At 34.4% G+C, this 13,306-nt stretch overlaps 1 protein-coding gene across 6 annotated transcripts in view; it reads left to right on the top strand.

The window, feature by feature from the left end:
• rols (zinc-RING finger and ankyrin repeat domain-containing protein rolling pebbles) overlaps positions 1-10,278 on the top strand; it is a 717,828-nt gene extending 707,550 nt beyond the window's left edge. For all 6 annotated transcript variants that reach the window (XM_083141143.1, XM_083141138.1, XM_083141149.1 and 3 more), the window contains 3 exons: positions 534-729; positions 2,252-2,352; positions 7,026-10,278. In XM_083141143.1, the coding sequence (XP_082997269.1) occupies positions 534-729; positions 2,252-2,352; positions 7,026-7,248 (520 nt within the window). In that variant the 3' untranslated portion in view covers positions 7,249-10,278. The remainder of the gene's footprint in view (positions 1-533; positions 730-2,251; positions 2,353-7,025) is intronic.
• Positions 10,279-13,306: the final 3,028 nt, after the last annotated feature.

The raw sequence follows: 13,306 nt of genomic DNA, 5'->3' as shown, positions 1-13,306 counted from the left end.
GTTGAATTAATAATACCACTTTGGTGGCAAGTAACTCAGTTCTTGCAACAAAATTTGCACATTGTTTTCAAGATAAACATCATATTCGTATCTTGTAAAGGAACACATGCAAACTGTGGCAAAATATAAAGAAATGCATGAACAACTATGCAGTACTTGTGTTAAGATTATTAATTTTACTGGTGCATAGTTTCGATAATTCTACCATACAGTTTAATTCTAATAGTTAACCGTTATTTGCTTCAGTTTTAAATATAACTTTCTTGTACAGACACAAGCAAAAGTAACTTGTAGAAAATTTATTTTCTTCTATTACACAGTCAGAAATTTTGTCCAATAAGTCTATGGTCAAAAGTACAATAGCCCTGAAAAACCCTCATTGAAATTTTCTATTATCCACTTTTGTTTCTGTCTGGAATTGATGTACATTGAGTTGAAAATTAATGTAATGTTAATTTTATTTATTATGTCATTCTACTTTTATATGAATCATGGTGGAGTTGAGTTTTAACAGTATAGCTTTCCATCTATAGGCTAATACTTCTGAACAAGTTACTGGAAGATGGTAATGTTCTATATAAGAAAAACAGACTGAAAGAAGCTGCTCACAGATATCATTATGCCTTGAAGAAGTTTCCTGTGGAAGACTATGGAGAGCAGAACAAACTGTTCCAGCAACTCAAGATCAATCTCATGCTTAACCTGTCACGGTGTAAAAGGAAAATGAATGTAAGTGTTCTATTCCAATCACAGGGAGAAAGTGTGTTTAGTTTCACATAATGTACATACTTATTTGAATTTTGTGTAATGCTAGCACAAATATTAAAGAAAGCCATAAAGGTATACTAGATTATGTCTTTCTCTGGATTTACAAATGAATGTGTAACTTTGAGCTTATTACTGAGCTAGAAATAGTATTGTAAGTACAGTACATTATCAGTAAATATTTTCAGAATCGTGCATTTTTGCCACAAAATAAGTAAAAATTGTCAGTGAACTTTTGTCGTGAATAAAGGAACTAACATTGTGATGATGAGATATTCTCAGGCTGTCTACTGGATTGAGTTTTGGAAATGTTTTTGAGTATTTGAGAACTGATGCCTCTTATCTCATCTTCATTGATTGGAGTGCAGTGGAAAGGAAATACATAAAAAATGAGAAGGAAATGGGAAACATTCACCACACTGGAAAACTAAATTTTTATGTCTATGGACTGCATTTTCATTTCTAGAAAAAAGATAGTGGAAACAGAAGTTAGTGTTCGACATGCAACATTGCCATCACAGTAATTTCAGTTGCTCACAACTTGTTTGTACAGTTACAAGCAAAAGTAACTTGTAGAAAATTGATTTTCTCAGATGTATTTGAAACTCTTATATTAAACAGTACAGAAAAATGTTAGGCTTTTGAAAATTGTGTGATGGGGTGTAGGGGCAGTGTAAGAAGGAAGAGTTGAGAATGGGGATGGTTGGGGAAGTTACTGAGTGGCCTTATTCAGGCCAGGGGTGTAGTTGCACTCATGGCTGATACCTAGGCCCTGTCCCCCCTTTTTTTTACTGAGTTGGTGTATTAGAGTAAGGGGTGGATGATCGCTATGCAGAAGCAGTCATTGAAAGGAGTATTGTGATTGTTGCCATCCATACCAACTATCTCTTTCTCTCTCTCGCACACACACACACACATTTACTCACATACCTACATACATAGGTAATAAACTCTTGTACTGCACTCCAGTCCTTGAAAATGACATTGAATCCCATAACTTGCCTAGTCATAACATTTTGCCACTAAGAAAACTTCAAGATGTATGAAACCAACATTTTTAATTTCGGCTTTCTGCTTATACATGCAAACAATCATTGTGCATATCATAAATTCTCCAGAAACAACTTGTGACTTCTAGATTCTCCATCCTTTGGAAGGAAATAGTAGCCTCCCCAATTAAACCACATTTTTGCATATCAGTGTTGCAATATACATATGTGAGTGAAAATGACATTGAAGTCCAGAACTTGCCTATGGAAATTATCCATAAACATTATAACAGAATGGCAGAAAATTGCACTAAATTATAAAATATTCATAGATATATCGATAAACCGATATGACTATATCAGCCGATACCGATAGAGTACTGGTTAATCTGTTTGATAAATGAGCTGAGATAACCAGAGATAACTCGAAAGTAATTCTTAACCATTGTTATGATAAGCATTGTCACTGGTCAATAGTAGAATCATTGATTTTTCAGGACCACCTAGAAGCTGTAGAACTTGCCAACCAAGTGCTGAAGGAAAGACCAGAATCTTTTGAGGCATACTACGCAAGAGCCAAAGCCAAAATTGACATGAGGTATGCAACTTTATAATACGTAGAGGATTTAGAATTTTATATCTTACTTTAAGCTGCTATGAACTGGTAACTGTAGACATCAGGGAGGGAGATAGTAGATTTGTGATAGTCCTAAACATTTGGGATGGGGTGATAATCAGTTAATTTTAGATATCAAAAACTTGCATATTAACTGACAATTATTTGCAATTGTAAATGATCCGTATGATTCTTCTAATTTTCAATGTCAAGTCTCTAGTTTGTTATTTTTAGATATAAGTGTTGTTATTACCATTGGCTCTTCTGGTAATTGATGATTTATTATTGGAAGTTGCTGACGAATCATTTTTTCTGAACCTTGAAAACAATGCAAAATCTAATATTAGTTAGTTCCCCTTAAGTTAGAACCAGGAAACATTGTTTTTATTTTGCATTTTTGACTTTTAGGTCAGTTTACAGTATTTTTTGCCATTTTTATTGCATTTTTCTTCTCCCCTGTTTCGTGAATTTCAAATAGATTTGCTAGCATAATTTGTTTTTAAATTTCCTGACATGGTCGTTTAGCAACTTTGCCATTAATTGAAAATACAATAAATTCAAATCATCATCATCATCCTCTTTCACCGTTTCCTGCCTCTGGCTGGGTCGGCATAGAAGTCAAGCCTTTCCATTTTTTCCTGGTCTTTCACCAACCCTCTCTTTCCACGGTGTTCCAATCTTGTCTTCTCCTAACACACTCAACTATCTACTTTTTCCACTGACATCTTGGTCTCTTCTCTTGGCCTAATTCCTTGTGCATTGTAAGCTCTTACTGGTAGTCTTTCTGCATCCATCCTCTTAATATGTCCGGACCATCTCATCTGTGCCTGATCTATCCTGTTCTGAAGCTTCACCACCCCCTCTGTCTGCTGGATCTCCTCATTCCTTATTCTATCCCTTCTAGTCTTCCCCAATATACTCCTTAAAAATTTCATCTCCACTGTCTTCATCTTTCTTTTGCCTCTCTCTGTCATTGTTCAAGTCTCTGCTCCATACGTAATTATTGGCACATAGTATGTGTTATATATTACCTTCTTGCATTTCATAGGTACATTCCTGTTCCATATTAATCGTCAAATGCTTTGATATAGTCCACCACCCATTTGTCCTCTTCTGTTTACCTCCTCATCTATTCTTCCACTTCTCTCAATTATGCTTCCTAGATATTTGAAGCTCTCCACTACCCTCAACTCTTCAGTGTCCATCTTTATTGTTGGTTAATTTCTAGCTCTGTCTCTTGTTGTTATTAGCACCTTGCTCTTTTCTGCACTGAATTTCATTCCCGCTCTTCTGATTTTCACATTCCAACTATCAAGCTCTGTCTGTACTACTTCTTCCCTGTTCCCCCATATTACTAAGTCATCAGCAAACAACATCCTATCCTCTCCTATCTTCTTCTCCACCTCTTTGTTAATTGCACGCATTGTAATTATGAAGAGCAGTGGGGAAAGAGCACTTCCCTGTTTTAGTCCATTACTTATACTGAACCACTCCTTTCTTCCCACTGGTTCTTCACACACCTCTGGTTAGCCTTGTATGTGCTCTGCACTCTACACGCTATATCTTCCTAGACTCCTTTCTCTCTTAGAGCCTTCCAAATCTTTGTTCTGTCCATGCTGTCGTATGCCTTTTCTATATCTAGGATTGCCATAATCAAATCATTTCCATACTCATAGTGCCTTCCCTGCATTTGCCTTATGGTGAATATCAGCTCTACTGTTTATCTGCCTCTTCTAAATCCATACTGTTCCTATCTCATGTTCAGCTCTGTTACTTACTTCCCTAATTCTTTTCTCTAATATTTTCTCGTACATCTTTGCTGAGTGGCACGTAAGTGTTATTCCTCTGTAGTTTATACATTCCTTTCTGTCACCCTTCTTGAATATGGGAACTATTAGTCCCTTTGTCCAATCTATTGGCACTTCTCTCTCTTGCCACACTGTTTACAACGCACTGTATAGCCACTGCACACCAATCAATCCTGCTCCTAGTATCATTTCCACTGGCACTTCATCTACTCCAGGTGCTCTACCTCTCTTCAGAGCTTCCTCCACTTCTTTCCATGTGAGATTCACCTTTTCCTTCCTGTTTTCTCTTTCCCTCACTTCATGTTTATTTCCTTTTTTTCACGTTCAGCAATTTCTCAATGATTTCTCCACATTCTCCTTATTTCTTCATCCTCTTCTACCATGTTTCTCCTTTCATCCCTTAGCTTACAGCTCTCTCCTCTTTCTCTCACTAATCCATACAATACTTTCTTGTGGTTTCCATCTACACTTCTTCTAGTATTTTGGCCCATTCTTCCATCCACTTTCTTCTTTCCTCCTTTACTACTCTTCTTGCCTCTTTCTTCTTTTCCACATACTCTTTTCGTGCAATTTGTGATTTACGTTTAAACCATTTTCTAAATGCATCATTTTTGTTTTTCACTGCCTCTCTAGTTCTTTCATTCCACCATGTTGTTTTCTTCTTTCTTTTCTTGATTGTCCTTCCACATACCTTTTTGGCTGCCTCTACTAATTCTGTTTTAAATCTTATCCATTCTGTTTCTACTCCTTTTGGTTCATCTCTTGGCACTTTTGTTCGCAATATTTCTTGATATTTCTCTTTTATCATCATATCCTTCAATTTCCACATTCTTATCCTTCTCTTGTTCGTCCCTTCTATCTTTTATTTTCCATCCGTCACTGTCTAAGTTCTTGTTGGGTATTACTTTAATGTTGTTCATTATCTTCTTTACTTCTTTGTTTACCAATATGTAATCTATTACAGACTTTTGTTCATTATTCCAACTGTATCTTGTAATTTTATGGCTGTCATATTTCTTCTTAAACCAACTATTACCTACCAAGTTTTTTTTTTAATATATATTATTAAAGTCCAGTAGCCTCCTTCCCTCCTCATTCCTCTGTCCCCATCCATCTGCTCCAAGTACTTCTGTATACACTTTCCTGTCTCTTCACATTTGTGCATTAAAATCACCCATCATAATTTGCCATTTCTTTCCTACGTGTTCTTCCAAGTCTTCTTTCTCCTCTCTTGTACATCCTGTTTGTGGGGCATACACTTGAATTATTTCTATTACTTTCCCTCTTACATTCATTTTTAGTTTTATTATTCTGTTATTTACCCTTTCTACTTCCTTACTTATTCCACTTCTGACTACAAATCCAACCCCACTTTGCCTGTTCTCTTCAGTCCCTGCCCAGTAGTTTATAGTATTTCCTCAATTTCATTTCTCCTCTTCCTTTCCATTTCGTTTCGCTCATTCTAAAGATGTTGATACCTCTTCTCTCCATTAGATCCACAATTTCTTTAGTCCTTTCTGTTAGTGTTCCAATATTCAGTGTCCATATTCATAGCCTGCGTCGTCTACGATTTCCAGTCTGACTTGCTGCTTTCTTTTCTCGAATTTTTTATGTTTTCGGCTGTCAGCTAATCAGGCCTGTCACAGTCTACACTTGAGTGGTGGGGCTGCCACCTGTGGGTTCTCAGGTATTCCCTTGTTTTCTGTCAGAGTTCCCACTCCCTTAGCCTTTCTGGATCCCTCCAGGCCTACAAGGCAGTGGGGCACTTTTATGGCTGTCGATGGGTATCTGGTATGTGCTGAGTATGTCCATGCAACTGTACACCCTGATAGCCTTGCCGCCTCGGTCCGGTGCTGCTTATTTCGGTTTCCCCTTATTCCCAACTCCCACTCATATCTGAGGAAGGTTTCACTATCCACCACCCATGATCCATCCAGTAGCTGAGGCTCGCATGGTAAATTCAAATGCAGAATATCATTTTTAACTTAAATGTTTGGCAATGGATTAAATAATTGTGGTACATTTGTTTTCCCTCCAGCACTTAAAATACTTTGTGTGAAGTGTACTATGAGGTTCCCTTGCTGGCCACTATAATTGCTGAAATCTCTGGTTTTAGTCACAATATCAAAAATATAATCTGATGTACGTGAAACACAACTGAATTTTCAGATGCAAGGCCCACTCTGAAATGAATGCCTTATACAGAAAAACCTCGAAGTAAAAATAAAGAAAACTACATAAGCACTTAATTGATTTTTTTCCTTTGCTTCAGTAGTTTAAAACTGCAAACAACGGGTTTAATCTAATTATTCAACTACTCTCTTGTAATTTACAAAAATCAAGCTTTCATTTTAAGATTGAAAGTTATTGTTAGGTCATTTTTTCCCCACCATTTTTAGGTCTTTATTTAATAATTTTAAAGTCATTCTTTATTTTTTAGGTCATCAACTTCTGAGCCTTAATTATTAGGTTTAGGCATCTTTGGGGTGGAGATGGCCATCAGCAATCTGAACCCATCTTTCTGTCATAGTTATCTTGTTAATTCCTTACAATTAAGTTCTTCTGCAATTTCTTGATGATAATAAGAAAGTAACTGCCAATTAATATGCATGGAATTGGGAACTTCGTCATACTGCAGTGCTGGAAAGACCAGTAACTCCTATTTGCAGATCTTTTCAGTGAAGACAGGAAACCTTAAATATTTTATTTTTCCTAAAGAAAACTAAATGCAATAAATTTGCAGCTAAGATGCATGCAAAGTAGTCAAATGTTATAACCCAACTATGCATGTGTAATTAGATCCATGTTTAACATGTGAATTTGAACTATATCCTACTTTCAAAACAGGCAATTTGAAAATGCACTGGAGGACCTACAGGAGGCGATCCAAGTGGCACCAGCTAACAACAGAGAGGTTCGACGAGTTCTCACCAAAGTTAGGGACGAGATTCAGGCGGAACTGAGTCTCGGTTACAGATCAGGAGCCGTCAGTTTGGTCGGACTCAAGGCGCTTGGCACATCTGTCGACACGTTGCACGAGCCTGAGTATGGCATCGAAACGAGGATATGAAGGATGCTAAATCTTGTCTGAAAGAAGACTGATATTGTGACTGGTCACACTATTCTAGATGTTTGTAGATACTTATCTATGATTCCAGAACAGTCACGTATGCATATTCCATTGTTGAAACAATGCATGGTTGTGTAATTGCATTTAAGACACTGGCTTAAAAGTTAATATTCATAAACTTTTTTTCGCTGCTAAAACGTTTTAATTGCAAAATTTCAATTGCTGATTTATTCGGATTAAGTTCATTGGTAACAAAATTGCAAGAGCCAGTTATAAAGTTGTTTGTTTCATTTTGTATAATAGAGTTGTCACTAATGGTATGTATAAATGGTATGCTGTAATTTAATGCTGGTTATAATTTTTATATGTATACATAATGTTTTTTATTAATGATTACTGCCGCTGTTATAGTTCATATATAGATGTATATGTAGATTTATTATTCATTTCTATAGCTTAGTTATTTATTTTTTCTTTTGCTTTCGTAGTCTTAAATGCAATGTGTGTGTTAAGAGGATGGAATATGAACTGAACTGAACAAAACTAAAAAAAAAAATCGAATTTGTATGTATATGTATATAAACTATGAACGTAAGGGCAAGTGTTGCTGAGGTTAAGAATCCATCTGATGTTTCAGATGATGATTTCTTGATCAGCAATACATACTGATTACTGAATTAACTCATATTTCCATTACATTTCCTTCTCTTTTTTCGATATGTATGCAAAGTTCCTGTCTCAATGGTGACAATTAATGATGAATGAGATTTTATATTGATACCGAGAGAGAGAGAGAGAGTGTGCTTTACAATTCAAGAATAGATTTATGAATATGTGTGACAAGACACGAATTACGACTTCCAAATTACCTGGCCCAAGACTGGAACATTCAGCTGAATGAAGCTTGATAGTGTTCCATTCTTGTATAGAATTCACGTGTAACAATTATTGTATTAGTAATTTATTGTGCAGATTTCCTGTGGATTCTCCACCGTGGAAAGATCATTGTAATAATTAAAAAAAAAATGAAGTAATGTTACCTTTAATGTTATTTTGGTTAGAGATCCTTCAAGTGTGAGTGTTATTTGGGCTTTTTCAGTTTTGTAACCCACCAACTGTAGTTAAAAGAAGTAATGAATTAGTGATCTTTTTGTATTTGGAATTTTTGTTTCATAACATATTGAAGCTTCATTGATTAGATATAGTTAATAAAAATTTTAGTGCAGTGCACGATAATAATTCTAGTCATTCTGTGCAAAACAGTTATTATAGATTATTGATTTTTCTAAATATATGTATACTATAAATTGTTTAATAACTGTAAATTAATGCAACAAAATGAACAAAAAAATAATCTATGGAGCTTCAGCATAAGGTGTGAAATTGTGTCCATTAATCTCCCAATTGGAAAAAAAAAATAATTGGTTTTCTGAAGTGTTTAAATTTGGCTCCACAGCTGTTTATATATAACAATACTAACATTGTAGTCAGAAGATTAGTGTAATTGATATTTCCCTTTAATCTCTTGTAAAATTTATATTTTAGTGAAACCATATATGGTTCAACCAAATTAAGGTTATAATCTTGATTGTAGTAAACCTATGCTTTTATGCAAAATTCATTATAATTTTTTTTAAAAAAAATCTATGCAGTTTAATTAAAATAATAATTGGTCGTGTGTATGTGCATGTGTGTTTAGTGCTTGCATGTATTAAATGAAATATTGTAGATGCCAACAATCGAATATACTGCAACTTTTTTTTAAATTGAGTTTCTATGAAAAATAGTTCTAAATGTTTATCACAAATTATTAATACCAATTACATTCTGAAAATAAACTCTTGACTGTAATTTCCCACAATTCTATGCAATTTTATTGTAATACTTTGATAAATAATCCTAATTTGATCCTAAGTAGAAGTCCAATGCAGCACTTGTTTTGCTTGATTTTATATGCTATTGTTAGTTTTTTTAACTCCTGTTAAAGTCAACTTCTGTAAGTGACTTGGCTGAAATAATTCGGAAGCCTTGACCTATACAAGACTAAAAATTATCCAAAAAAACCTCAAAATTATTTCCCAAAAGTGTACAATTTATGTATCTTTAGTTTCCAGAGTACCGTTACAATTATTAAACTTGATATACCTAATTAGCTTTCAGTGTAAAGGCTAGCAAATATATTGGACTGTTGTTAAGTTGAAATTTAACACTGCTATGTGCAATTCATCAGCATTAATTATGGATTTTAAAGCTACTTGTTAGATAAATGAGTTTGATGTGAATTTATTAATAAATATGTGGACAAAAAAATTGAATGGAAGCATAGCTTACATTTTTTTTAAAAAATTATCATGCAATTTTCTTTTACAATCATATTGCGTTGATAGATTTTTAGTAACAAGTTATTTGGTCTGTTCAAAACATGCAACAAAGATTAAATTTTACAATAAAATGAAACTTTCTGATAAATAACCACAGAACACCGTATACAGAGACGCAAAATTTTGGAATTTTCCCTATTTCAGTTATTAATAGTATGCCAATATTTTGTGTTATTATTCATAGATGTAACCATGAAAAAATCTGTAGTTGGCATCTACAAATTATTTCACCAAACAAGTTAATAATTATTATGCACTGGTCAGTTCTGTAATACATATATTTTTCCCCATGCTCTCCATAGTGAGTGTGTAACCCTCTTTCAAAATGAAAGAGGATCTTACAATCTGGTTTTACATGGTTTAAACCATGTAGTATTGATATGAGTGTATTTCTTAACCTGTTTGTAACAGGTTATTTGTTGTTCTTTGTTATACATACAGATTATCTTCCATAGTTTATTGTAGTAGTTCAAGTGACAATTTGCTTCAATAGAAGGAAATTTCTTCTATCATTAAAAAAAATGTCCATTTTATACATGTAAAATAGTATAAGTATTCCAATGTAAATATTCTATTTATGTAATAAGAGTTTTAATGGAATATCTGTAAGCACTGTATAACATGTTTTCATGCCAATAAAGCTTCAAAAGAAAATTACAATACTATTTTATTTATTGTTTTATGTTTATGCACAGATAGGCTAATCAGGATTGAACCTACAGTTTAAAGTGGGTTCCAAATCAATGTACCTCTATAATGGGTCGATTTAATGAGAGTATCAAGGATTGTGAAACATTTAAGTCTCATAAATCACATTTAAAATCAAAATTGTTTTGCACTCATTTATGTTAATGGTGCGAGCTACTTGCTGTGTTAAGAGTATCATTATATGTAAAATAATAATTGAATTCTTGCATATAAACAATTTGTCATTTATGCATAAATATATTGAACTCCCAATAAAAAAAATTAAAGAATTAACAATTCATGCTTCTAAAGTTAGAAATACATGTAACATTAATAAAAACACCACCAAGTTATAAATATCTTGGATATTTTTTTTTTCTCTTTACAATTAGATGACCTAATTTCCAGATACAAGAAGATTTTACTCCTCTCCAATTAACGATCCAGTTAAGCTCATTCTTGAAAAATATATCGCTGAATGGCTACATCAACAATATCAAAATGTGATATTTTGGCACTCAAATAACTAATCTGCTATCAGATGATTGTAGATTATGTTCTATACCAAATTCAATATGGCAAATGTGATGCCTTTTAGTACCAAGATTAAAGTCTCAAATTTGTATAACTTTATGTACAGACATGGACATTACTGGGTTGTAACGATTCCATGGAAAGCCAATGCATTCATTACAACCCATGACTGTACTTACCAAAGTTCACTGAACTTTTCAGTATGGATGAAATGTTTCCACAATGCTTGGGCAGACTTATTATTTTAATAAATAGCACTTTTCAAAGCCCTTATACATAATTTTTAGCTAAATAAGAGGCTTTCAATTATATGAGATGATTATCTCCATGTCAGTTCTCCATTTTTATTTCACAGGCATCTAGCTAACATCATTTATTTCTAGATCTGAAATTGTCAAACAGATTTGAGCAGCATGTGCCATGCAATATTGATTAATATATGAATTGTGTTATTGATTGAGTTGGTGTTTCAAGTTCACTTTATGCACAGTAAGGCTAATCGGGACTGGACCAACAGTTTAAAGTGGGATCCGAACCACTATGTGCCTCCATCGGGTTTCAAACCCGGGACCCCTTGATTACAAGGCAACGATGCTAACACTGCACCATCACGGAGGCCCTATTGTGTTATTGATAGTTCAGTGAAGCATTTGACAACACTTGTGCATTTTCATCACAATCTTCAAGAATCACATTGTTTTATATACTGTGCAATGCTACATGGTTTACCTTCATATATTCATCATGACATTTTTGAATAAATACACGTACAAATCTTCTTGTTTTTATAATTTTTCTATCCATGAACATGTTATCTTCTACATTTCAAGTTTTTAAAAACATATAAATTAAGATTTGACATTATACTTTTGTCATAATAGCCATTCCTATTATCATACAATTCATGCTTCTAAAATTAGAAATACGTGTAATACATTATTAACAAATGAAAATCGGATTTGAAATATAAGATTCATAAATATTGTGATATTATAAGTTTTCCTAAATTACAGCAAGATGAACAGCATTAGAAATATACATCTTTGAATCTTTTATATGACGTAATAACTGGTTTATCACCTACCTCCACCAGGTATTGAAACTGGGACACCATGATTACAAGGCAATTATGTTACCACTACACCATTGGGGAGGCCATAATCTTTTTTATTGACGTATCTGGTAATGAATTCTTTTAATTTATTTTCTCATTCAACAAATTAGTAATACAAGGGTAATTTTTCTTGAAGTGATGATAATCCCTCAATGTAATCTCCTGCATCTGTGAGAATGTGGTTCCAGGTGGTGAATGCTGTTGAGTACATCATTTTGTGATAAGTGTGAGGGGAGCACACCTTATGGCAGAAATGATGCTGGGGATATCATGCAAGCATTTGTCTTGTTGTGGTGATGGTGAAATGTTAAATTCCTAATTCTTTCGATGTCAATCTGCGGTCATTTTCCAGCAATGTGCTAAGTGCATTCAGGTTAATGTTGATCTGTTGCGGAACGAGAGTGCCCTCCGTGTTATTTGGTGGCAGATTCACAGCCACCTTGAACCACATGGCTACAGTGTGGAGCAGAAGAGCTATGTCACCACAAGCCTCTTGCAATCCCTTGTGAATTTGCAATGTGCTTCATCCACTTGCAATCTGACCTGAAACTTTCTTAACACTTACTGTTCCTGGTCTGTAAACATTATTAGGGCAATCAAGCACACACACACCACACCACACTACAACTGCTAATTCATTAACAGAGTAATAATCTGCAACCAACATGTAAACAACTAACTAACTCTCTAGCCTTCTTAAACCCGAAAGTTCATGGCTGCAGCAACACAGGCCTTCCATCTGTCCCTATCTTGAGCAAGATCTATATACTCTTTTCCATCCCTACCGATTTCCTGTAAACAAGTTCACCTAAGTCTTCAGAACAAAACTCTTTTCTCATTATCACATGACCACAAGTAGAGTATATTACAAGTGTTGCCATTTAAGAAAATTGGCCCTAAAGTTTGGAAAGTTTCTCTTTTTTGTATTCATTACAAAGACACGCCAGAAATACAATATTTGGATTGTTGTCAAAGTCAGGTTGGCAATGCCGAATTGCCTGACACATGCGTTTTAGTATGGTATTCTCAAAGTATCTTACACGTTCCACATTTTTGAGCATTATGCCTGATTGTGGATCGCCTTCCACTGAAACCTCTTGTGCCATTCAAACACACAACCTCTTGGTAACATCAAGCCACCATAGGCTTGCTGTATGTGTATCATTTAACCATAGGAGTTTTCCCTAACTGAACACAGAACTTAATGTTAACTCTCTGCTCCCAAGTCCAGGTGGATCACGTCATATGCGTAACAGTGGCGGCTGGCCAAGTGCAACAAGTGCAGATGTTTTCACCTAATTTTCAAATTAATATTGACATTTTTCATTTGCTTGTTAAATTA

This window comes from Lepisma saccharinum, chromosome 1 (genome assembly GCF_977018435.1).
Source record: "Lepisma saccharinum chromosome 1, izLepSacc3.1, whole genome shotgun sequence".
NCBI classification, from domain to species: Eukaryota; Metazoa; Arthropoda; class Insecta; order Zygentoma; family Lepismatidae; genus Lepisma; species Lepisma saccharinum.
This window is presented reverse-complemented; position numbering and strand designations above follow the sequence as displayed.